The following is a 26,506-nucleotide window of genomic DNA, read 5'->3' as shown; positions in this document are numbered from 1 at the left end:
TCATTAGATGTTAAGCAGTCTCGAAAAAATTCAATGTTACCGAAGAAACTTAGCCATAAATGTAGGTAGACTACTATAATCCACAAAACAGACTATCGTTCTTAAGCCGAAAACACTATGTATAATGAAACTCATTTATCAAGGCGTGAAGACGTGCAGTTCGATAATGAAACGTACGTGTAAATAAATAATTGGAATAGCTAAGTAACTATGAAGCGTCGTGCTCTGAAGATGCTTTTAACGTGATTAAACATGCCACTTTATTGCGAAGGAAATAAATTTGTTATGAATTAATTTTATCAATTTTTCTAACTAATTATTTTTTAAATATATTTCATCCATTAACCCAGAAGTTTTTCTTTAACAAGACTCGACGAGTAAGAACTGCACTAATATTAACAAAAAGGTGGTAATGCCGCACGCCATCTGTAACAAGTGTTGATAAAAATACTTCATTCCTTTTGATCCAATCTCCTATTACCTTTGTCAAAAGGGTTGCGTCTATTATGAGCCCCTTCATCACGAACGCGTTACCTTTTTGTAGCACTTGCAACGAAAACAACTCCAACTAGAATCACGTACACTGATTACAATTTCAGTATATTTCTTCTATATTTCCAACATAAATCATCGATAGTAAAATAATCATCTCATCTTACCTCCGTCGTCACCTGCTCGTCGAAAGTATATACAAGAATTCGATGAACGCTGGAGCCAATTCTTGTCATTTGGCTTCTGGTAGTTTCAACTATCGAAACTGTCATAATTACGTGTACGATGTAAAGAATTGCGAAGATAAGAGCAAAAGAGAGCGATCTCATCTTGCCTACTTCGTTGAACAAGATTAAATGGTTGTACATATTGAATGTAATGTCGATGACCATTATTGTGAACGAGGCTTCGATTTGCATGCTACACGTGCTATTCAGTAGCTGAACGAGTTCGCTCATCTCCAGATGTTGCTTTTTAAGAGTCCTCAACTTCGTCAATAATATAGGATTCTTCTGCATATGATAGACTCTTCTGAGTAGATGAGGCTCATCATTGACTAGAATTTCCTTCACTTTCACTAAAGAATCGTTTATGTATTTAAAACAGGCATTTAGCACGTATACGTTATTCGTGTACAAGCTAATCAGTGCGATGACACCGAAAAAAGAATACCAACAGGTGTAACCAAAAATATTATTTCTGTAGAGGTAGATAATGTGTGGGATGTAGCTCACTAGTAGTATCAGGAACAGAGTATCTTTTATCAGAATTCTTGTAGCCACTCCACAAAAAATTTCTGAAGAAAGTATACGAGAAACGTTCGAGACGCGATTCATCACTCGGATCATTGACCTACTTTTAACATAATTCATAATGAAAATCATGGGACCGCAGCATAATATTAAATTAAAATGCAATTTAGATGTCACTGTCAAGAAATTCTCTGAAACAAAGTTTATTTCGTACAGAGCGAGAGCTGCGCAGCTCAAATAAATAATGATGGAGACTGTAGAGAAAACGGAGTATGATTTCGAGTATACGAGTTTCGATGATTCGAGTTTGTATGGTAAAAATCCCATGAAACGATTGATGGAAGCAGTAGGGCTTATTAACGATATGTAACTACCGAAGTACGACGACCATGATTTACACTTTTTAACTGATTTTCTCTCGAATTTCGTTGATCGATTATACATTTTAAGAACCTGAGCTAAAACAATGTGGTTTTTAGTAACTTTTTATGTAGTTATTTAGATTCTTCACGAAGCAAGCGAAACTGTATTTTTTATACGAAAGTTACGTTCGCCTTAGAAATCGTGTTTTATAGTGTCTTGAAGGAAAAATATCTCTTACCGTAAGAAGTGTAAATGTTATCGTTTATTGAATAATAATGAAATTTAATCAATTCTACTCGAATCTAATTCAATCATCTGAAGCAAAAGAATAATACAACCCACTAACGGAAGGTGTTTTGTAACATAAAAGGCTTGCAGGAAATATGGTAGTAATAGCATTATAGTGATTACAATTGATCGATAAAGCGAAATGAGAGTAATTCATGATGCATTATTTATCAATTTTATTTCTTACTTCGTATTTTTATCAGCTGTGAAATGTTTTTTATTGATAATATTTTAGAAGATAACAATATCTTCAAAGAGGGTCTTCATTAGAATATTTAGAATCGTTATTTAGGTTATTATCTGATTTTTATATTCGTTACAAACATAGAATTAATATTAACGATAAGTTGAGTCATGATAACATATGTATGTATGTTTCGTTTATGAAAAGTACTATGATAGTGGAAACATTCGCGTTAAAGTTACTCACTGGAATAAGTTTATCAATTCAAATTATATCTTTTGACGTCATTACTTTGTGCGTAGTTTATATGTTAGTTTCCTGTAGTTAATACTGTCACTAAATATAGTGGCCTGTTATTTGCATTATAGTTTGATAAAAAAATCATTTTCTATTGTTGAAAGGAACATACAATTTTGAGTTGGAAAAGAGAGGAGTTCAGACACGTTTAAATAGGTTTGTTATATTTTATCGCTTATATATACGCTATAACTATTCTATTAAAATTACACATAATTTGATTATTTTGTTACATATAATCAACATAAATTAATAGTAAAGGAACTTCGCAAATGTTAATAAATAAATCTGTAATTTCTTAACAAATTGTACAATATTAATAATATTGTATAGAGAACTGTAAGTACTAATCATACAAATATGTATTATTCGTATATAATTTTAAAAGGAAATTATATTATTATGCTTTATATTATTATTTTAAATAAATATGTTTGCATAATTTACATATATTTATGTAATGTTTATATACATTATAATATATTTATGTACAATATATTTTTGTACATGTTTAAAGTAGTTCAAACACATACAACTACAAGTTACACCTATGAATAGTTACATTTTTTGGAGCCGAATGCATTTGTTTTGAATAGGTTATGTTTACTTGCCACTGAAACCTCTCGTGCAACTTGAAGTATAAGTAAATAATTAGTAGAATTCTATGAATTAATTTTATTGAGATATAGTAATTGCTATTTCTTATGTTCTTATCATGAAACATCATATAATAGTTGCTTAAATAGTAATTTTTCAATAATGAATTCATGTAATTTATTTAAAGGTTTGTACAAAGAAACATCATGAGTAATAACGATATTGATAAAGGAATAATTACTTATATTTATTTAGAAAATTTTGTGTGAGTACTAATTAAACATTCTTTTTTAATACTTATAAAGAAATAATAGTTTAAATATGTATAAAATTTTCTTTTATTACAGGACTTATGATAAAGTTTGTATAAAACCTGGTAGGAACTTAAATGTTATTATTGGCCCTAATGGCACTGGTAAATCGACAATTGTTTGTGCGATTGTGCTTGGATTGGGAGGTAAACCTACCACCATTGGTCGAGCTATTCATGTTGCAGATTATATAAAAAGAGGATGTGAAGAAGCAAAGATTGAAATTCATCTTAAAAATGGAAAAAGCAACGACATTGTTATTCGAAGAATATTTAACAAATGCGGGAAATCTTTCTGGTTCCTTGATAATAGACAAACAGGTATTAAAGAAATACAGGAATTAACAGCAAGTCTTAACATACAGGTATGTGTATATAAGAAATATTCATTTGAATAAAAATTACTTTCACTTCTTTTTAACTTTCAGATAGATAATCTTTGCCAATTTCTCCCACAAGATAAAGTACAAGATTTTTCAAAGATGAATGCACAAGAATTGTTAGAAAATACAGAAAGATCTGTTTGTAGTCCCATTATAGTCGAACGTCACAAAAACTTGATACAATATAGGATAGACCATAAGGATTTAGAGAAACAAATTGAAAGTAAAAAAAAGTCGCTAGAATCGAAAACTCAGATTTACGACAGCTTAAAAGAAAGTGTCAGTAGTATAAAAGAAAAGAAATTAATAAAGGAGAAAATTTTACATTTGAAACAGAAGAAAGCATGGATACTATATGAACAAAAACGTAAAGAACTAGTTAAGGTAGGAATACAAAATTATAAAAGTAATGGTTATGTGATCGTTACATTATTATTTGGATCCATATTTTTATGATTCAATCATTACTTCATATATGTAATTATTTCATAATTGCTAATGTTTGCAGTTAAAAGACATGAAGAATGCTGCACAAGCTGAAATGGCACATTTAGAAGCGGAAATAAAGCCTGTTAATGACGCAATAACAGAAATGAAGTCAGAAATTCAATCGCTTCAAACTTGTCTTTCAGACCATGTAAGATCGCATAGTTTGAACAACAAAAATATAAATATAAAATATAAATATATTCTATGTTTTTTACAATTAGAAAAATAAAGTCAAGATCAAAGATATGAAACTGAAGAAAATGATGGACAATATTGTAGACTACGAAAATGATGTTAAAGATTGCGAAAATTCATGCAAGCAAAGAATTCAAATAGAAGAGGCTCGAGATCACGATATTGATATTGCACAGAAACAAAAAAAAAAACTTGATAACGATTTATTACTAATGTTGAAAGATATTGGATCTGGTTTGTTCTATTCTAATTATGCTATATTTTGGGATAATATATTTTAAGACAATATAAAACTTTCAGAATATGTTATATCTTACAGAGGAAATTTTAGTGAAACAGCGCCAAGAAATAATATCCGACATAGAAAAGAAAAGGAATATCATTAATATGTTAGTAGGCCAAGCTTCAGAATCAAAACAAAAAGAAGACCAGCTAAACCTTGAAATTGCATGTAAATTTTATTTAAATTATTTTATTTTATTAAAATTATTTTTGTTGCTTTTAAATATAATAAATTACAATTTTCAGCTCAAGAAGCAGAACTACAAGCTCTTAATATTGAAGCAAAACGATTACAATTGTTAAGGGAGAGAAGTGTTGATACATATAAAGCAGTGCAGTGGCTGAGGGAAAATCGTAACAAATTTTCAAATATGATACATGAACCTATATTACTTAATATAAACGTGAAGGAAGCTTCTTATGCGAAGTATTTGGAAAATATCATTCCATTTCGGGACATGATAGCATTTGTTTGTGAAGATAAACAAGATATGAACATGTTATTGCATTACTTAAGGGACGAGCAGAATTTACAAGTAAACGTTGTACATTCCGATCCTGCGAAAGATGTTTCTATGAATCCAATTGTTCCATTGCAACACATTAAACAATTTGGCTTTACTCATTACTTAGTATCGCTGATTGAAGCTCCGAGGACCATTATGAAATATTTAGTGTCTATGTATAATTTAAACAATATACCCATAGGAAAAAGTCAAGTTGATGATAACATCGATCGTATACCTAACAATATACGTTGTTACTTTAGTCGTAAGTAAATTGATATACGTTAGTATATTGCAATGAATAGAATTGAGATCATTATTTCTTAATTTTATTTCTTAGAAAATAATGTATATATGGTAAATAGATCTAAGTACACTGGAGAAAAGTCTATCGGAATGCAACCAGTATCGGGTACAGGAATGTTATCTATTGTGTTAGATAGATCAAGAATGTTAAACATTGAAGAAAAGTTTGTTGATATTTTTATTTGATAAAGTTATAATATTTTGAATAAGTTATAATTAAAATATTCTTCCAGATTGAAAGTATTACGAGAGAAGAAAAACAAGGAAAGTAATAAACTTAAACAGCTTGATGAGCAACTACATGAACAAAATAAAGAGTTAGATAAAATAAAAGCTACCCGAAACAAATATCAGCAAGATCTTCAACAAATACAAACTCTGAAATCTAAAATATATATAGTAGAGAAAAAAGTTGTAGATTTACAAAATGGGCGAACCACTGTTGAAGAAATAAAAAAATCTTCTACTAAAGAAATAAAGGTTCTATTAAAGATTAAATAATTTTTTGTATTATTAAAAATACAATACATGTATATATATATATATATATGCATTTATAAATTCCACAGAAAATTATGGAGAAGCAAATAAAAATATATAAAGCATACAATACTGAATTAGTAGAGTCTGTTGAATGCATTATGGACAGTGAGACAACCGACTATGTATTAACATTGCGTAATCGATCTTTGAGAGTGAAAATAAACAATTCTCACGATTTAAGAGAGCGACTCAAGGAAGCAGAAGATAAAGTGAAGCAATTATGCCAGGAATTACAACCTCTGAAGTACGAAGTACAAAGAATATTTAATCAAGCATTGCAAACTACCAATGGTATCAGTGCCTCGGACGGTGCGTTTGCACCCATAAAAAAGATATTCAATAAATTGCCGCCGACCATAGAGGAAATTAATAATGAATTGAATATCGCGCAAGCAAAAATGTTTTGTATGGGAAATAATATAGACGGAGAAAATGTGAGCTTCAAAAGATTACAGTTAAATATACAGTTTGACAGATAAAGAATGAATTGATTATACACTTTAATTTCAGATATTACAAGAATATGAGCAAGTAGAACAAAATATAAACCAATTAAAAGATTCGATTCAGAGTAAAACACAAGAATTACAAAAAACTACACAAAATATAGAATCCTTACGAAAAGAATGGTTAACGCCTTTATCACAAACCATTGAAAAAATTAATTCTAATTTCAGTATGTATTTCTCAGCAATGGATTGTGCTGGTGAGGTTGTATTGGCACAACCAGAGAATCATGTAAGTTACCATTAAATAAAATAGATGATATACTTATTATTTGAGAACTTAGAAAGATCTCAATGCTTACAGATGGAATTTGATCAGTATGGTCTCAAGATTAGAGTAAAATTCAGAAATACCGACCAATTACAAGAATTAACAAGATATCATCAAAGTGGTGGAGAAAGAGCTGTAACTACTGCTATTTATATGATTGCACTTCAGGAAATGTCAAGAGTACCATTTCGCTGTGTTGATGAAATTAATCAGGTATTCTTATTGAATTTTATACAATAAGCGTTTTATTCTAACATTTCTGTTTCATCACAGGGCATGGATGCTGTAAATGAAAGAAGAGTATTTAATTTGCTTGTGAAAATGACTGGACGAGCAAATAGTTCTCAGTATTTTTTACTCACACCAAAGGTAGTGTATATTAATCATTCTCTATACAATTATACAAATAATTGATCTAATAACGATATTATATTTATTTTTATCTAGTTACTACCGGATTTACAATATTCAGAGACAGTGACAGTCCATTGTGTGTTCAATGGAGCGTTCATGATTAATCATACAGAATTTGATACAGAAAAGTATTGTGAATTCATTGTTGGAGCAATGGAAAGAGAATGTACGGATGACGATTGACGATTAAAATATTTTGTTATGTCTAAATACTACACATATTATAATGTTTACGTCGAAAATGTAGTTACACAGAGTATTATAGATATATTTTTCCGAATATTTAAAACGTGAGTGAATTCTATGAAAAAAAATATATATATATTTCATTGATACCTTATCATACAAATATCTGGTCATTTTAGGTGATTATTATTCACTTCCTCCCCTTCTTCTTCTTCTTCTTTTTCTTCTTTTGTGCTTCAGGCCAAGGGAATCCTCTACACTTCAATACATCCATAATATTATGGCAAGTATAATAAGCATTTTCCATGACCTCTTCATTAAAGATATCCATAGTAAATTTTGCCCTTCCTCCACTCTTTCTTGATCTTTTTGTTCCCTTATTTTTACCACCATTGTTTTTGCTGTGCTTGCCGTTTCTACCCTTCTTTTCATTCTTGCCATTATTTTTGGCCATTTTCTTTTTACTCTTTCCTCGCATCTTACCCTTCAATTGGATGAATTAATACAAGTAGTTTTGTAAAAGATGATTCAAATTACAACATGAAATTCTACATCATTTGTAAGCATCCTAATGACGAGAAACATCGCCGAGTTGTTATATCATCCTATATGTAAATCGTTACTAGATACGCGGTTATTTCAATAATGGTTGCTATGACACAGACACATACACACATCGATAATTTCAAATGTTTTGCAACGATGTATTTCAAATATCTGAGAATTACGACGTAAAAGAGTACGTGCGATCGTTTATCAGTTATATCGCATAATATTTCCGTTGGAAGCAAATTAAAATTCAAAGTATTGGTTTTTCAATGAATTTTTCAATTATGGGAGTGTCATGCACTCATTTTGAACTACCTCAAGTATCACTTGATAGTATCTGTTAATCATCAATCTTCATTCATTTTTTCAAAAACATTTGATATATCATATATAAAAGATACACTTATGGACAGTTAAACAAATTGAAGTAACAAATTATTCACGTTTTATTATATTTTGTAAACTGATTAAAATAAGATAACTTTCATAGGCTAAAGTATTTTCAAAGATGTGAATGATTTAGATGACATTATCAACAAAAATCAGCAAATGTAATATATTTTACAAAAATTAAATGTTATAGTATAGTATATCTCAATTTATTGTGGCTCCCAGGGTAAGATACATGCATAAAACTCGCGTGGCAGTCACTGCGTTAATAATTATTAAAAATATTTTAAGATACGAAGCTGCAAAACCAACCACTCTGCACAACGCGATTTTTAAAACTGTGCAACAATCGCATTTTGTGACATCGACCCGTAAAATAGAAATCGTTTCCGCATCGATTAATTATCGAAGTATCGATCCAGCTAATAGACCGAACAACCTTGACCTTAACCTTAACTGTGGCCCAAGAATTCCTATAGTGTTCTCAAATAATATAACGGGTCAGTGACACGATATTTCGCGATTACCTTCGTGAATCGTTCGCAGCCTCGAAAAAGATTCGACCGTGCTTCGAAAACGCGAATAGAATTGTTTTGCCGTAAAGGGACAATGTACGGACGTCCTTATCAAAGTATAGTCGCTTTCCATTATTCATGTGTGAGAAATATAAAAATTTAATTATATAGTAATTGTGGGGACATTTATTGTTCGTTACAGTGAAATATTTCAAAGTGAAAACTATAAGATAAGGTAAACATCATCAGATATAAAATGATGGAATTAGATACACACACTCAATTAATAAAAATAATAAAACAAAATTGCTTCTTTCAAAGAGAAAGATCGTACTATGAAATACAATTTTTTCGCGATTTCACCACTTACGTATAGTAATTTTAATTTCAACATACCATAATTCAGTAAATTATACTCGTAACAATTTTTGTTGGCATTGAATTATAGGGTTGAAGTGGCAAATGATGGAAGTGAAGATTCTCAATGTAAATAAAAAATATTGGTTTAAAGTTGATATATAGTGACTATAAAAAGTATTCGCACATACCCTTATTTTCCAATAAAACGATAAATTATCAGGTTCCGTATTTCAATTTCATAGTATCAAATTTTTAAAATCCTATAAAAGTACTACTAAATGGTACAAAATTTAATATACTTGAACCTAACTAATTAGTATGTAAATACTATATTACAAATATAGTGATGTGCAAATATTTTTTTTTTATACTGTACATGATTTTAGTTGTTCCTAATAATAGCCCTAGGTACTAAATTCACTTATTCTAGCACTTACAACAATTTACATTCTTTTCCATGAAGAAAGATATCTTTTGCTCTCTGGATACTTGACATCATTTTTTGTTTAAACTCTTCAGTTATAGCCAACATTAAAATTTATGGGTAAATATTACATGCAAAAATTTAAAGCCAATTTCTACCTTGTACCTGTACATTTAACAATATAGTTTAAAAAATTATTACGCGTAACTTTTTGAGAGGAGAAAAAAAAGAGAGGAAAGTAGTGCCATAACGCTAGTGGGATTCTAAATAACAGCGAATGCGAACTAGCGCCACGAACCAGCTGCGATTCGCAGGCATTCGAGACACAACTCTGACCGTGTACCTATGTACATATATATAAGCAGAATCATCTGAAAATTTAACTTGTGTTTTGGAATCGTCTATCTAGCTGGGTCTGACTTTTGGCTCTGTCTCCCATAATCCGAATCGAAGTTTCGACCGACGCGGACAGATGGAGGTTCCGTGAACTTAACTATGTGTACATATGTATATTGATAGGCACGCGCAAATCGACCGTCAAGTGCCGGTAAAACAAACGCGGAATACAGTCGCATACAGTCTTCGCGACGAGTATCACGTATTTTGTGCATCGCCGACTCAGTAGTGACCGAAGGTCCTTCGTAGTCCTCCAGCATACATACATATACATATATCATTGCACAAGGGAGCAACCAATCAACTTAAACATTCCTTTTCGTACGTCAATATCCATTCGGTATTGGCGTGGAACGTAAAAAGGAAGAAATCGAATTTTTGTGGCATAAGCAACGGAGAAACATGTCCACGGCGCTGTTAGCCGTGTTCGCCGTGATCCTGTGTATCCTGTTCAGGATATTAAACGTAAACAGTGCACCGCAGAAGCCATTGATCGTCTGTCAAGATCAGTCATTCCTAACGACGATCCTTAAAATCGCTCCTGTCATCACAGAACCGTAAGTTTTCCAACAATCTTTCTTTTTTTATTTCATCAATTATTTCATTACTAGCAAAACTCCAGGTTCTGAATCTCGCTGCATAATGTTCATGGGAGAAAGTGAGGTTAGGTTAGCTCGGTACGCCGGATATTTTTCTTGCGTGCATACAAATAAGTAATCACACGTGACAAATTTTATACAATGGACCCTTTATTTTTTAATCAGATTTATACTTGATAAATTCTCGATAACGAAATGTCTCGAATACGATTTATCGATCGATAAGCCCGAAAATTCGCGAAATTTACCAGGCACGATTGAATGGTAAGTTTTATTTTAATCGTTTAGCACGGGCCTGATCTAGTTTTCACTAATAGACAATGACCCTCTCAATTTACTTAATTACATCACTTAATACGCGTTATAGAAAACTTAATGTCAACCCCGTTGTACCACGGTCACATTCCTCTGATAATATCTATATTTTACATATTTTGTAATCTATATAATATAGATAGTAAACTAGTACGTGTCACTCGTACAGTTTGTCATTTATTATTTTATTAGAAAATTGCAAATATTTATGTATTTTTTCTATCTAACTTCCATTTTGTAAATTAAATTTACAAAAATACGAGTGTGCAAAAATATCCATAAACACCTGTAAGAAAAGCATAAATAAGTTTTAGTAACTTTATATTGTTAAATACACCTCCTGAACATAAAATATGTTCTCATTCACAAAAATGGAAATACAAGAAAAAAAAGTTTAGTAATTTACTTCAATTTCTTTGTGCAAGCTGTATTAACTTTAACCAGTTCCTTCAAAGTAGTGTGCGTTTTAAAAATAATCTTTCTAGATAAAATAATTGCTTATACATCGTATACATTTGTGTCGCTATAATCAGTGATTTAAAATTACTGTAACATTTATCCGGAGAAGTATCTCACCTTGTTAGATATTTACAAATCAAAATACATGTAAAATTAAAATTTCATCCTGAATAAATCTCATTGAAACTTTGGACAAAATTGTCGTGAGAAGAGGTAAAGCAGATAAATCGAATCGAGATGATATAATTTGGAAAAGGATGAAGATATTGCAATCGTTAGCATTGTTCTATCATTTTTAGTATTGCATAATTCCTTGTTCTGCTCTTGGCTATGACCTCACTGGATAAATGGCTTAAGTATGTTTGCATCACATTTATCAGAACATTGCAACGAACGCTACACATTGTTGTTGAGAGCTTATCTGAAATTAAAGCAAGTCGTACTTAAAGCGTCGTTTTATTAATACAAATGTCTTTGGAATTACACAGACAAAGAGTGGAATAATCCAACGACCGTATCTGTAAAGAAAATAATTTAAATTACGGTTCATATCGAAATTTTCAAGGAACCGATAATTCATCGATCATGTTCTCGATTAAAATAAAGAAGGCGCATGCAAGTTGAACTGCTCACTTGTATATCCAAACATGAGCTCGCTGGAAAAATGTAGCAGTTCTTTTCTGAAAAAAAATGATTCACCGAAACGGACGTATCAGAGCAAGTTGAACGTTCAACGAGTTATCATTGCATGAGATTTATGCATAACTTTCTACGTATTTTACCGTAAATCGATTTTAGATATTAAAGAAATCTTGAAAATATTTGTATCAAGACGCTTTTTAAATATCAATATTTCTGAAAGAAGATTACGTGTAATAAACAGGAGATAATTACAACAGTGGAAGATCTCTTAAATGGTTCAGTTCAAGAAACTGAAAAAAAGAGCGATTCCTCTGTTCCATTTTATTATTAGTAGAATCGTATTGTTATATACGTTAGCAGACTTATTTCTTATGTTCTACGAAAGACTTAAACCACAGATTGTAGCGTGCAAGAAAAAACGTAATTTTTCATGTAATCGCGACCTCATTAATTCCAAGAAGAAAAAAAAATTTCATATATTTACATATGTATTTTTAGAACTTCGTGATATGACACTCACCAAAGACTGCATTGGTTTCATATTTTTCTGATTGCGGATGCAAATGCTTTCCGTGATATCTTCGATTCCAAAAAAGCCGACGTTGACTAATAATCAGCTATTTAACCGACGCATTTGCACAGAGAGACTTCCTTCACTTTATCGAGTGATCGCGTTTCTTAACAATGTACTTTTACTTTTGTAGAACGAAATCCCTTTTCGTAATGGTATGCATTTACATACTATGGAATCATCTTCAATGGCAGAGTTTCACATCATGACGATCGAAAGTCGTTCCAGTGATCGAACCCTGATTGAACGAGTTAATTTCCGAAAGATAGACAGGAAATTGATAATTACCTCGATCCTCTCAGCCCCTTCCCTCTCCTGCAAACCGAATCGTGTACATACTGAATTCTCAATTACTATTGCACAATTTGTTTTTGGTTATGTGGATTTAACGACTATTGTTACACTCCAATTTCAATAAAATCCTTGTACGTATAAGTTATAAATATTGTGGATAATCGTCAACTTTCTGCGTTGGATATTTAAACTTTTGCACTCGGTGAAGTTATTTCTTTTAATTAAAAAATTGTGACAAATTCTTTGTCTTATCTCTTTCTTGTAATTTTTTAGATGAACCTCCTTCGATGAAAAATGATGGCGTAACGTTAGGAAGAAATTTTAGTTGGTAGAAAAGGATGTTCACTTTTCGACAATCTTAAATCGAAAAGAAATCTTTCAAAACGATAAGATGTGGTTTTCGTGATACGTTTTCCCGCGAATAAACAGTCTACATTTATCGCTCGATTTTGATATGTAACAACCTGTCGCACGAATCGTTATCGTAACACATAAAAAAATAAAAAGCGAACTTAATACCCGCCTTTGATCGATTATACGCTGGCCGTGACTGCAAGCAGCAGCAAATGTTGTAAAACGTACATATGTATGTAAAACGTAACTTCTTTACATACGAGTACGAGGAGAAGATTGATAGTGAGAAACGTATAATTCCTTCCATTAACGGCCGTCCAGCTTCTAATTAAAAATTTAACGACCTGTCTTATTAATTACATTCGTGTGAATCATAAAAGCCCTCTCTGTCACTGATTGTTTGCGACCACTTGCTAAAAAGAATTCTTATAGTAAAGAAAAATATATCTCAAGAGCAATCTCGTTAAATCGTAAATACATAATTCTATTTATTTAATCGCAGGAGACTTGAAACACTTCACGAATGCATATTCATAATTTAAAAGGGACGAAGAGAATTTCACCTTTTTCTTCGATCAATCTGTGCGCGACAGCGAAATTTTACTTTGTTGCGTGACATTCTGAATTTCATTTGCCTCAACACGCAACAGAAAGTCGCGATACTTTAATCGTAGAATGATTTTTGCTCGTTGTATCTTTGATTTGTCAACAATGATTATCTTTATGAGTAATGCTACTTTCCAGCACCATTATTATTGTGCTTCTAATTAAACGATAGGAAATTTTAAACTACACTAACTCGTAAAGAAAGAAGAAAAATACCTGGTCTTGACGTACTTACTGTTGGTCGAAGAGATACGACGAGATTGTAAATTAATACGTTACATGGTGACACACGTTGATCTAGTCGCACGTATATGTACGTAGTTAGTAGCTGGAATCTCGGTCTGCAGAAGTCATTTATATGATTGGCATATGAGATTTCTTTGTAATATATATGCATCAAGTGAAAAGTAGAAAATCCTGTATTTCTAGAATCCCAATTTACCAAACTGTATACTGTAAACAATTTTTTCAAGTATATTGCAAAGAAAGGAAGAATCCTGAATTTAATGATATAATTCTAGAAAATATCCTGCACTCAATATATTCCTTTATATGTCACCGATGGCTATTTCGGTTGTTGAATCATACAAGCAAACTTTGATGATTTCATCATAAGGATTATACATATCTCTTCCACCGACGGTACAACACATACTTATGACGTGTTAATATCGAAGAATGCTTCGCACGTATCTTATTAGCGAAGAAGTAATTAAAATGGAATGTCGAACCTGTAAAATTTTCCTTATGTTCGCAGCAATTGGGCGTTCACAAAGAACGTGGCCTTTATCTTTCCTCAAATGGATAGTACATTATCCACTGAAATAAGTAGAAATCGGTGTAAAATTTTACATCTGATCTACTTTGGTTCGTAAGGTCGTAAATAATTCCTCTAAAACAGTCATTGTCCTCGTTTGAATAGCGTCATAGTACAGTTTATTTAATACCTGGGTGAAAAACGTAGGCATTCAGGCTACGATACCCCTAAGGAAACCTTTCCACAGGAAAGTAATAACCGCGATCTTCTTTGCCGTGCCATTAACGGACCAGGTTATATTTTCCACGAGTACTGACTGCTTGATGCCAGTAATTTTTACGGCTTCGTATATGCTCCACTGATCCACTAGCGATTCTTTCTTTGTACGTTGCAACGAAGAAGTTTAATGTTTCGCTGTCACGTTTAACTTCGCTTTTACTCCCTGTAAAAATTGCGTAGAATTGCTACGAAAGAAGAGAAACACACTTTCACGCGCGTTGAATGGTTGTTTCCTGGCCTGGTAGAATTGAAGAATAAATTAAACACGAGTCTGCGTGCACATAGTATACCATAGATCCAGATCAACGAGTCGAAAAAGAAATTGAGTTGCACGGGTTAGTAAGTCAGAGATGTACAAAGTGTGGAAGAAATTTTACGCTTGGTTATTAGCCGCATATACTTATCCCTAAAATAGTTTATGACTGCTTTCGAATTACCACCGTGACCTATTTTTCATCTTTTGCTACAGTGATTAGTAGTTTTCTCAGTTTTACTTTTGCTTACGATTTTTCACGTTTCGAAAACTACTTAAATTCTTAAGACATAAAAGCTGCTTAAGTTTGTTGATACCGCAGGGAAGTAGTGGTTTATGACTAGACTGTCCATGCATGCGACAATTTTCCTCAAATTGAATACAAAATAGATTAAATAAAGATCTACCAAGTATTATAACTGCGTGTTTTGCTTTTACTTACTACTTGATTTCTAAATATTCTCTGTTTCCTCGTGATACTACGAACTATAAACTGGTAAACTGCAAATTTAGAAGAGATGAATTATAAGTAAATATCGGATAATATCATTACACAATAACAAGGGAAATGACAATGCTCTATGTACGTTTGTAACTTCATCGGAAGTAGCTTTGAGATGTAAATCGTTTGTCAACTCTCTACTTATGAACTTCGATTGTATTCCAAGCGCCTTCGAGATGTAAATCGTATCGCGAAATTGAAAATGCATCTTGTGTAAGATTTGTTTGCTTGGAAACTAGGTGAAGTCGCCGTTCGTGATATGTTTCAATGATAAAAATATTACATCACGCTCGTTTATGTATTTCAGGTACAAACCAACAAGGCTATGGGGTTTCAGTGGCCATGTACAGACTATCGTTCACAGTATTATTGGTCGCGTCCGTTGCCCTTGGCCGATTGGAGAACGAGTGTACATAGGACTTCCGGATGAGACCACTCTCACTTACGATCTTTATCAACCACTAACTAACGACTACGAAGGTCTGTTTCATTGAAAATCTTGAATCATAAGAAGATACTATGAAAAATTCATATTGAAGTTCTATTGGTTGCAACTGAAAGAAACTGTGTAATTTGCTAGTTCTCTTCGCTTATCTTATGTTGAATATGGACGTATGCATCCGTAGAGTGATGTAATGAAGCAGTAGAATACAGTTCGATTATTTGTTTTGATGATTGAGTTTTAACTAGCGTAACTTCGACTTTGACTTTCTTTGATCATTCAACTCTCACACTTGCAGAATAAAGTTCAATAAAGATTAAAGATTGAAAGCGCTATGTCTGAAACAAAGGATAGCCTACGAATCAATACAGTCCCCTATAGGAATGCAAATCATTTTGATTCTATCGTACCAATTGAAGATTAAAGAAACCTTGACCAGATAGTTTGCTATAACACGGTGTAGATTAAATAGTTTTCGCGATTTTGAAGCGTGTTATAACTGATAAACTTGCGATATAATTGAAGTTAACGTTTCTTGGTAAAAAGATAAGGAAGCTTAATAAAAGTAATGAAGTTTAATGGTCGAGTGAAGCAATCTATACGTATATCTATACGATATACATATATCTATCCAAGCATAGATACATGATATTCTACATCATGGTATTCTTTGAATATAATTACAATGAATAATGTCAATATTTAGCATACATATTAAGCTTATGAACAGATATCTGTTGGTATAACAATATCGACATGTTAATGAGTCATTAAAATATTTGAAGAGTCTTTGGCTTGCATCCAAAGGAAGGAAAATATTAATTTGTTTTAGGAATAAGAATGAACCTCTGTGCTCTGCATGTATATCAAATCGATATAATATTTTATATTTTATTTTACTACAGATGATGTAACAATTGCCATCTGTCCTGGGATTTGTAATAGTTCCGAAAGTGTTTATATCAGAACTTTCGTACATTTTGCACAGTGCCATGGGTATCGATGTGCAGTACTTAATCACGTTGGAGTCCTTTCTAGTGTCAAGATCACTGCACCGCGAATTTTTACGTACGGTACGTATACATACGCAATAGCATATTATTATGGAAATACTAGTACGTTTACAATATTACCAAGCAAAAGTAACGACTTTACGCTCTAATCATTATTTACGTGCATTTCGACCTTGGAATATTTTTTATGTTGACTTTTATTTATCTGTGTTCAATTTTATTATTTTTTCTATTTATTGTTATCTTTATTACTGAAGAAAGAATCAATTGTAACTTATTTGATTTGTATTCTTACGCGTATCATTGTTGATTATGAATTATATTGTTTTATTGATCTGTTAATCGATGAAAATATTACAGAAAAAGAGAACGATGCAGAGAATTTTTTTTCTATCTTCCGAAAAAGTTGTCTAGTATAACTTCCAGTAATTTCTAGAAGAACATTATTTTTGTGCGGTTGTCTTGAATGATATATATTAATAGAGCCTACTTTGTGAGAGCCTTAAGGATCTCAAGAGGTTTAATCAAGATGGTGTTAATTGAATTCCTGATTGACGTTTGGCTCGATTTGCGTATTACAGGTCACACCGATGATTATCACACGATGCTACAAAGTTTGATGGAGAAGCATCCGAATACAAAAATAATTTGCATTGGCTTTAGCTTGGGCGGTAATCTTGTGACCAAGTACTTAGGAGAACGAAGATCGAATAAGTTATCCAATATAATTGGTGGCATATCTATTTGCCAAGGGTATAATGCCATCGAGTAAGTACATATCATTTTTTCATAAATAAATTCCTTACGAAAAATGATGACTGTAAAAAGTGATTTACTCATAGACTTTTTGCTTTCTATTCAATTTATGTATAGAGGTACAAAGTTCCTACTTAACTGGCAGAATTTTCGACGTTTCTACCTGTATATAATGACAGAATCTGTGAAGAATATTATACTTAAACATAAAAATATCTTGTTATCTGAGGAAGTTAAACAAAAGTATAATCTAAACGAATGGGATATCATCTCTGCTGCAACTTTACCGGAACTTGATGAAGCATACACTAGAAAAGTAAAATATTTCTTAACATAAATATTATTAAATATCAATTTATGTTTCAGTTATATTAATTTGTATTTTAATTATTGTACAGCTCCATAACTTTAGATCCGTGAAAGAAATGTACAAGTGGAGTAGCTCCTTGTTCTATTTAGATAACATTACGACACCTATGGTATTCATCAATGCATTGGATGATCCCATTGTACCTGAGATGTTACTGGAACCTATCAAGGAACATGCCAGTGTGTACTAGGAATCATTATGCATTTATAACTCATTACAGTTTCATAAACATTTTGTATCATTTTTCTGTTTCAGGAACTCGTCCAAACACGTTGTATGTGGAACTGGCTCACGGCGGACATTTGGGATTTTATGAAGGTGGTCTCCTGTATCCAAACCCCATAACATGGCTAGACCGTACACTGGTCTCTCTCGTAGGGTCTCTCACATTAGCACAAGCGGATAAATTATTGAAAGCCTCTTAACGTAATTTAATTTCACTATCATCATTATTTTGTGAGTAATGCATTCTTAGCTGTGAAGCAGCAACAACTCGTATTTGTGATCTTATTTAAAGATTTTAAATTCGAACTTGATTCGAGCATCAAGAAATTACAACGGATACACGTTAAGCGTGAAATCAAGTGTACACGATTTCAAGATTTTTGGGATCCTGTTCATTACAAGCGCGAATTCGAGCATGCGAATTGAGTTTAAATTATATTTCTTAAGATCGTCCTGAAGAAGTATACATAGTTTCGATAACATGATTCGAAAGAATTGATAAGAAAGTTTCTACAATAGTAGCACAACGTTTCGACGTCAATTTATATTTTTTCGATATCTTGGCTATTGACGCTTCATACTCAGGGATCTTTGATAAGTCAGCTTGATAAAAGGATGTCATTACAAAATTGTACGCTGGAGACGGTTGACTCTGGAGCCGCGTTAGAAATTAATAAAAGCTCGATTGACTGAAAGTAGGGATTCGGATTAAATTTTTATAAGTTGTAAAAAAAGAAAAGGAATGAATCAATTTATGTGTAGATTTTGGAAAGCCAACAATTCTATCAAAGATACTGAGCACGACACTTCTAAAATATGCATAATAAAGAAAGCTTTGTTCCCTCAATAATGGAATCACTTGAATTAATAAACTGCAGGATTTATTTGTGCGTCATACTATAAGTATATGGATCGTTTCATATGATATACACATCTGAGATAATTCTATTACTATATATAAATATTCGTTGTTTGTTTATAACAATAACAGACGTGCTACTTTACATAAACATATCTAACGTATATTTTTTATACATTTATCCATCTTCGATGCATCTTCGAAGCAACATGATGAATTTTCGGACCCAATTTATAAATCTATATTCTTCTTATGGTAAAACATCGACAACTGTTACATATCCTAATAGGCAAGCGGTTGAATAATCCTTGGGAAACATTATCTTTTCATTTTTTATAACACGATATTTTTGTTATACAGTTGAAAATTCTTTCTTAATTGGTATTTTAGATGTTGCAGCAATCTATAATATTTCTCTGTGTCTACATAATGAGTGTCATGTACAATCTTCATGAAGTTTTATCCTAGCAACTAATAAAGATGCTCAAACATAAACAAGAATAATATTTCTTGAATGATATATCTCGTGTTAGAGGAAATGTTCATTTTTAATGTTCGTAGTAGTAATTCATGTGATTCCATATACATTGGGCGAGTAAATTTGATATTTGAGCAAATATTACTACTTTCTATTTCACTGACTGATTGAGATGTATCTTGCAAATGTTCTAGAATGAATTCTTCAAAATTCTCAGTTAATGGTGCAAAAAAATATTAGACATTCTTCTATATCATTAACAAAAAAATAGAACGTAAATAACTCAAATGAGATGTCCTATATATTACAGCAAAAAATATGGTAATTGCATGGGACGAAGTAAATTCAGTGAATGCTTACGTTACGTAAGAATAATGAAAAAAAAAAAAATAAAAAAAAATAAAAACAAGGGCTATCGAACTTTAACCCAGAAACATTATATTTACATATCTTCTTTCAATAATGTGGGACAGATATTAACCCATTGGGGATAACGTCTGTGCACTGTACGGAGTATGGACTCCCGTTTCGTTCCCTGCAGCCAAAGTCCGTACGGACCACAGCGCCATGCGGACATTTTATACATCGCATCTCTTTACGTATATTGTTGACACGGTATATTTTTATCCTAATTGTGATTTTGGATTTTGTATAGAAAAATATATCACACTGTACTAGATTAATAAGATGACAAACTAATTGAGGAACTTATATCGTTAATTAATTTCGCAAACCAGATGTGTTTCAAAGATGTACAAAAACTTGATTCATTCTTAATTCAATTTAGAAATGTAAGTATATATTGCAAAATATCGGTCGCATGAAAATAAATCGCGAATCTTGCGGTATCTTCGATGGGTTAATTTAGACATAATTTATGACAAAGACAGCATAGTAAACACCATTGGCATGAAACACATACATTAAAGAATATATTTTTTCTATAACTATTGCATATGTTCGTCATCTTTTTGTCAATTATTTATGTCATATGCATTTTCATACTAATGAAATTTATGAATTTGCATATCATAAATTGCATTTAAAATAAAACGCAAAAAAATTTTGCGTTTTATCGAATATTACTACTTTTCTCCTGTTTCTTGTTTTTCTGACAAAGTAACTAACACAGTAAGAAGTTATGCTCTACAAGTATATGATTGATTATAATTAAACTATATTATTTTGCATAAAAAGAATACTCAAGATAAAATTACTGACATTTTCGAATATAAAAATCTATAATCTTAATTTCAGTTCTTTATATTCAGGACAAGAAGATACAAAGATGTTGGTCCAATTATAATATCCTTCACAAACTTAAACGTTAATAATATTAAGGTAAATCATCTAAATATCGGTCTGGAACAATTGAATGTATTCTAACTTTCTACGAATATCGTTTGCGATCGTCTATGAGCATTTTCATGAAATAATACAAGACAATAATGTTACTGATCCACGTTCGTGCAGTGAAAAATTTAGGTGTAGAATTACTTATATATCACGATCACGACTTATTTATCACGAGTTATTTATTTCTAGAACTTCAGCGTGGGTGCAATTATAATTGTTAGATATTTAATAATCATCGTTTTGTTATTATCGATATATTTTGCAATCGTAATAATATATTTAACCTTGTATATATTGGTACTAATAAAACTACGAGGGTTTATACCACATTGGTATACGACATGCATGTGTCGTAGTTTTTCAGCTATTTATAATATACGTCTATCGAGCGAATGGAAGCAAATAAATTATTGTAAATAACCACAAAATTTATTACCATACGCGCACATTGATTTCGCAAAATTTTGGCAATTATTTTTAATAACGTCCCATTTGCAATACAACAATCGTTCCATAGCAAATTGATTTAACAACTCTTTATAAATAAGGGTAAATAATGAATATGAAACTATTACGTATATTTTAGAATGTGATTGACAGCTGAGTATTTATGTAAACACGAGGTGCTTACAATAGAGAGTGCCTTAAGTTATGTTCTGTTATCATGATTCTTTGATCACCTGAACGAGGTTTCCTCATAATAAAAATTCATAATAATTTTTAGTGGATCCTATAAAAAAATATTTTTTGTTTATATGTGCTCAGTGTAACTCGTTGATATATTAGTAAGATAACGAGAGAGGGAATCTTAAACGAAGCTAAATGATCTTGCGAGGTTGCTGCGAACAGTTTGTACTTTCGCTTGGCGAATTAAGCATTTACAATCTGTCGATTGCGATTTGTAACGAAATAAGTTGTCTGCACTGAAAATAAATCGTTTCCACGGATAGGTATACGCTTAATAATTTGTGTGGCAAATCCTCGTGTTAGCATTTTATGTGTAACTTTGAAACTGTTGGATTGTGAGAAATTGAGTTTATCATTTGTATAGTATTAGCTATACATGGTGCAATAATTAATGTATTTCTTAAACATGTACTTACATATATTGCACATGTATATTGAACAATATTTTGCATATAAGAATACTTTTCTACGTGATATTTATAGCGAAAAGGATAATTAACTATTTTGAAGTCATCGCCCTGCGTGTAATTTAATTCAAGGATACACACGATATAGTGTTATCGAATGATTATTAAAAGAGCAATAAACATACTTTTTGCTTCATTAATTACAGTGAAACAGTATGTAAACAAATTCCTCGCCCCGTCTAAAAGAAATATCCAATTTTTGGACTAATCGATAAATTATATCATAAAATTTATCTCAAGAAGAAAAAAAAAAGTTTTAAGTCTCTGGATTATCTCAACGCTTTGAATTATAATTAAGTCCCAAATATTCCTATGCTACAAATTTTAGCTTATGCAACGTTAATTAGACAAAAAGAAAAAGCAAACAGCTGATAGTTGAACAAACATCAGCCTTGTATATTCAACGCATCTGTGGAAGTTATTACCGATAGTAGGAACCGTCTTGGTAGAAAAGATCAGCCAGTAGAGTGCAAACAGTCGAGGCGATCGGATCGCTGGTTCTAGCTTTCCTGTGCAGCTGAGCAGGGCAGTATTCGTCGGATATAGATCAACGATCATGAAGGAATTCATTTTTCCATTCATAGTATTGCTTGCCTACGCGGCCGCGAATGTCGCCTTTCCACGTGTTAATTACACAATCCTCCGGAACGAAATATTGAAGCACGAAGAACGACTGATGATAGGCGCCAATTTGATTCTAAACGACGATGAAAAGGCCGCTAACGAAGTCCTAATGAAAGCAAAAAAAGAAGAATTGAATGCTGGTTTGTTTGCTGTTTAAAACGTTCATAATGTCTCGAAACATTTATACTTCGATTGATAGATTATGCGACGAGATAAAAACCTCAATTCTATTCAGCTTTCTCTACTGGACAATGAAAATCATCTGCTGATCCATTTTTCTTTATTTTCATTCTTACTTTCATTGTCTTCGGGGGGAAAGTCACGCGGATTGAAATGGTCTTTTATCGTCTCATTTTTTTTATCTCCATTGTTTCATAGATCTATTAAATTCTCGTAGGTTTCAAGGATCCTAGTCAGTATGCCCCTGCACGGAACTTCCTCGAAGCGAAGAAGGACATCGAGAGATCGAAGGTCTTCCAACTGCTTCGTCGCATGCCCAAAGGAGCGGTGCTACATGCACACGACACTGCTCTCGTTAATTTCAATTACTTGTATCATAACATCACATTCCGCGATAATTTGTACGTCTGCATCGATAAAGGAGACGTTAGGTTGCACTTCTTCCGAGTACCTGACAAATCATGCGACTGGCAGCTTCTGAAGAAGGTACGCGAAGACCCTAAACGAGGCCGCCAGGTGAGCGATATGATCAGGAGCAAGTTGACGATGGAGTGTGACAATCCTGCGATTGCCTATCCAAACGTTAACAAGGCGTGGCAGAAGTTTACGAACATATTCTCATTCATCAACCCCTTACTAACGTACAAACCTGTTTACGAGGATCATTTCCTCCAAGGTTTGGAAGAGCTATACGAAGATAACATAATGTATCTTGAGCTTAGATCCACCTTGCCAAATTTGTACGATTTCGATGGCACGCAGTACCAACCAGAAGATGTAGTCGGTATCTATGAAAATCTTACTCAAAGGTACTTTATTTTTCTTCCTATTTATAGAAAACGTAGCAGCGATCATACTGTTGATATTTTTTTATTTATTTTGATTAAATCGAGAAATCAAGATTATCTAAGGAACATTCAAAGAAAGCAAACGCTTTGATAAAACTTAAGTAAACAGAGAATGAGGTTGTGACTAATTACCAATAAATTACTTTACTACCTGTAGATTCAAGGAGAAACATCCGGACTTCATAGGAGCTAAATTGATCTACGCCCCAGCGCGATCTGCTGATCATAAAACAGCAGAATATTATATAAAAACTTTGAAAAGATTAAAAATGCTGTATCCTAATTTCGTGGCTGGATTTGATCTGGTCGGACAGGAAGATTTGGGACACACGCTTGAGTATTTCGTAGATTTATTGAAAACCGCTGAAGGACATAATATTACTTTCTTCTTCCACGCAGGTGAAACGAATTGGTTGGGAGCTTCTACCGACGAAAACCTCGTCGATGCTATTTTACTAAATACCAAACGTATTGGTCACGGGTAAGAAAAGTTTATATTAAGCGAAATTTTATAATTGCTGTTAATGAATGACTATATATTAACAAGGCAATTAGACATCTTAGTATCTAAAGATATACACTTTTCATGTAATAAATCGTTTCGTATTGATTAGGATATCTCTGAAGATTAAACAAATATCGATGAAATCTCGATAAGAACTATTTATTTCGAGATATATCTGAGGAATTTGAAAGTCCTTTCCCTATTGAAGAACCCCAATCTAGTAATAGATATGCACGGTATCTTACCTATTCTTCATCGCTTATTTTATCATTTTATCCAGTTTGTAGAGAAAAGCGAAAGATTACAAATATAAAAGAGAAAATTTTCAAACATTGACAATCTATAGCATAACTTTCAGAAATTCTTATTTCCATTTTGTATAATTTTTATCTAGATACGCGCTGACCTCTCATCCCTTCCTCCTGGAACTCGTCAGAAAAATGAACATCGCTGTTGAAGTAAATCCGATCTCCAATCAAGTTCTAAAACTTGTCGATGATCTCCGAAATCACGCTGCTAGACCGATGTTCTCTGGAGGATATCCAATGGTGATATCCAACGATGACCCTGGATTATGGGGTGCAAAGGGTCTCAGCTACGACTTTTACGAAGGCTTTATGGCACTCATGTCGATGCACGCTGATCTCAGAAGTCTCAAACAATTGGCACGGAACTCACTTGTCTATAGTACTCTGCATGACTCTGAGATGCAGAAAGCGTTACATATTTGGGAAAGAAAATGGCAGACATTCATCAAGGACATAGTATCTGAAAATTATTAAAACCACAAATGGATAAACGAAGAATGACAAGAATTTGATTAACTATTTATAAATAATTAAACAAAACACAACACTAATTTTTCTTTCAATAAAATTTGCAAGAAATAGATAATCCTTCTTGTTACTGAAATACAATTTAAACGATTCTGTTAATTCATTTTTCACGCATGACCGCCTCGAGCATTACTTAACGCCAACTGATGTTGAATTGTTGATAAAACCAGTTCCCTGCATAATATCTTTCATCCAAAGATAAAGCAACGCGATTTACGCGCCGCGGACGTTTCTGTGAGTTCTTTACGCTGATACGTGATTTAATTTCATTTAAAATCCCTTTTCTTCTGCTCGGCGACCGTATAATTAAGTCGACGCTCCGCACTACCAAATTGAAAGCGGAGCTGCCGCACAGTGTCTTTTTCTTTTTTGCTATTGTCCTGAAAAAAATTAATGAATAGAATTACGCTTAATGACGCGGCCTGAACATACGTGGAAATTACCCAGCAGTAAAAAAGGTGCAATTCGCGTTGTTTGTTGCGCACGACTATCGAATACAAACATCTGTCGCTTTCGAATTGTTAACCGGAAATTCAATGGGATCGAAGGTCACGTGTTGAAACAAAAACTATAAATGGACTTTAAAGTATGTATACTAGTACAATGGCATATAACAACTGTTCTCTCTTATATAATTGACCTTTATCAAGGACGATAGAATCATCAAACACTTAATAAGAATTAATAAAGATGTAATCAATAAGTTGTTAAAACATATATCAGAGTGCGTTATCTATAAGCAAACAAATAGATTATAGGACTATATAAATAGTTACATGACACGAGTATATAATAATACAGAGATATCTATCTTAACTGATTTAATTAAAAGAAATTAATACGAAAGAAAATATAATTTAAATTTGAAAGTTTATTACGTATGTTATTGAATTTCTGACGTCTGTTTACTTTAGTTCCTCTATTTCAATAAATTAATTAATGAATTTATAATATTATTTGACTTAAATTCTTCCGTGATGTATGATATCAACTATTAAATAAATAAATGAAAAGAACAGATATAAATATGCTTCTGATGAATAAGATATAATTGAATATCCCAATAGTAACTTAAATTTTGATTAGAATAAAGATTATAGATTTCTACTACAGACTACTGCTAGTTACGTAGAAACGATTACGCCTCTAAATTGAACTTCCACAAAAATATATATAAGTAACAAATTACGAACTTTGCAGAAATTATTTTTTTCACAAATATCTGGTGTCA

The 26,506-nt window shown here is 32.2% G+C and overlaps 4 protein-coding genes and 1 long non-coding RNA gene across 12 annotated transcripts in view; 3 read left to right on the top strand and 2 right to left on the bottom strand.

Annotated features, from left to right (window-relative positions):
• SMC5 (structural maintenance of chromosomes 5) overlaps positions 1-7,647 on the top strand; it is a 30,382-nt gene extending 22,735 nt beyond the window's left edge. The window contains exons 1-15 of one of the 6 annotated variants that reach the window (XM_069124451.1): positions 2,382-2,532; positions 3,161-3,238; positions 3,321-3,648; positions 3,712-4,050; positions 4,175-4,303; positions 4,377-4,584; positions 4,670-4,801; positions 4,879-5,403; positions 5,479-5,608; positions 5,678-5,924; positions 6,014-6,421; positions 6,498-6,725; positions 6,798-6,977; positions 7,038-7,133; positions 7,212-7,506. In XM_069124451.1, coding sequence (XP_068980552.1) covers positions 3,180-3,238; positions 3,321-3,648; positions 3,712-4,050; positions 4,175-4,303; positions 4,377-4,584; positions 4,670-4,801; positions 4,879-5,403; positions 5,479-5,608; positions 5,678-5,924; positions 6,014-6,421; positions 6,498-6,725; positions 6,798-6,977; positions 7,038-7,133; positions 7,212-7,361 — 3,159 coding nt within the window. In that variant the 5' untranslated portion in view covers positions 2,382-2,532; positions 3,161-3,179 and the 3' untranslated portion in view covers positions 7,362-7,506. Of the gene's footprint in view, positions 1-2,381; positions 2,533-2,605; positions 2,716-2,821; positions 3,239-3,320; positions 3,649-3,711; positions 4,051-4,174; positions 4,304-4,376; positions 4,585-4,669; positions 4,802-4,878; positions 5,404-5,478; positions 5,609-5,677; positions 5,925-6,013; positions 6,422-6,497; positions 6,726-6,797; positions 6,978-7,037; positions 7,134-7,211; positions 7,507-7,543 lie in introns of those variants that run through there. The other 5 variants (XM_069124450.1, XR_011174625.1, XM_069124452.1 and 2 more) reach the window with 5 other exon arrangements.
• LOC138185478 (putative gustatory receptor 28a) lies at positions 291-1,830 on the bottom strand. 2 transcript variants are annotated; one of them, XM_069124465.1, is made up of 3 exons: positions 660-1,830; positions 482-568; positions 291-426 (listed from the first exon to the last, which is right to left on the bottom strand). In XM_069124465.1, the coding sequence occupies exons 1-3, from the start codon at positions 1,686-1,688 to the stop codon at positions 361-363; spliced, it is 1,182 nt and encodes a 393-aa protein (XP_068980566.1). In that variant the 5' UTR covers positions 1,689-1,830; the 3' UTR covers positions 291-360. The 2 variants fall into 2 exon arrangements, with proteins under 2 accessions (XP_068980566.1, XP_068980565.1); XM_069124464.1 differs by having other exon boundaries at positions 326-568.
• A 1,090-nt stretch (positions 7,648-8,737) lies between the features above and the next one.
• Positions 8,738-20,418, top strand: Hydr2 (abhydrolase domain-containing protein 2). Of its 2 annotated transcripts, none has more exons than XM_069124467.1 (8): positions 8,738-8,960; positions 9,788-10,555; positions 15,937-16,109; positions 16,977-17,144; positions 17,666-17,852; positions 17,958-18,156; positions 18,239-18,389; positions 18,466-20,418. In XM_069124467.1, exons 2-8 carry the CDS (start codon positions 10,401-10,403, stop codon positions 18,633-18,635), a joined length of 1,203 nt encoding a protein of 400 aa, XP_068980568.1. In that variant the 5' UTR covers positions 8,738-8,960; positions 9,788-10,400; the 3' UTR covers positions 18,636-20,418. The 2 variants fall into 2 exon arrangements, with proteins under 2 accessions (XP_068980568.1, XP_068980567.1); XM_069124466.1 differs by having other exon boundaries at positions 8,738-9,053; positions 9,195-10,555.
• Positions 14,813-15,942, bottom strand: LOC138185487 (uncharacterized). The gene is made up of 3 exons (XR_011174631.1): positions 15,715-15,942; positions 15,570-15,628; positions 14,813-15,059 (listed from the first exon to the last, which is right to left on the bottom strand). It is a non-coding gene; the product is annotated as an uncharacterized LOC138185487 (long non-coding RNA).
• Positions 20,419-22,741: 2,323 nt separating the features above from the next.
• Positions 22,742-25,333, top strand: LOC138185548 (adenosine deaminase 2). The gene is made up of 4 exons (XM_069124567.1): positions 22,742-23,046; positions 23,304-23,895; positions 24,092-24,415; positions 24,834-25,333. Exons 1-4 carry the CDS (start codon positions 22,839-22,841, stop codon positions 25,219-25,221), a joined length of 1,512 nt encoding a protein of 503 aa, XP_068980668.1. The 5' UTR covers positions 22,742-22,838; the 3' UTR covers positions 25,222-25,333.
• Positions 25,334-26,506: the final 1,173 nt, after the last annotated feature.

Source organism: Bombus flavifrons, chromosome 12 (genome assembly GCF_040668555.2).
Source record: "Bombus flavifrons isolate JBK064 chromosome 12, iyBomFlav1_principal, whole genome shotgun sequence".
Lineage (NCBI taxonomy): Eukaryota > Metazoa > Arthropoda > Insecta > Hymenoptera > Apidae > Bombus > Bombus flavifrons.
The sequence above is the reverse complement of the archived record's forward strand: the minus strand, read 5'-3'. Positions and strand labels throughout refer to the sequence as shown.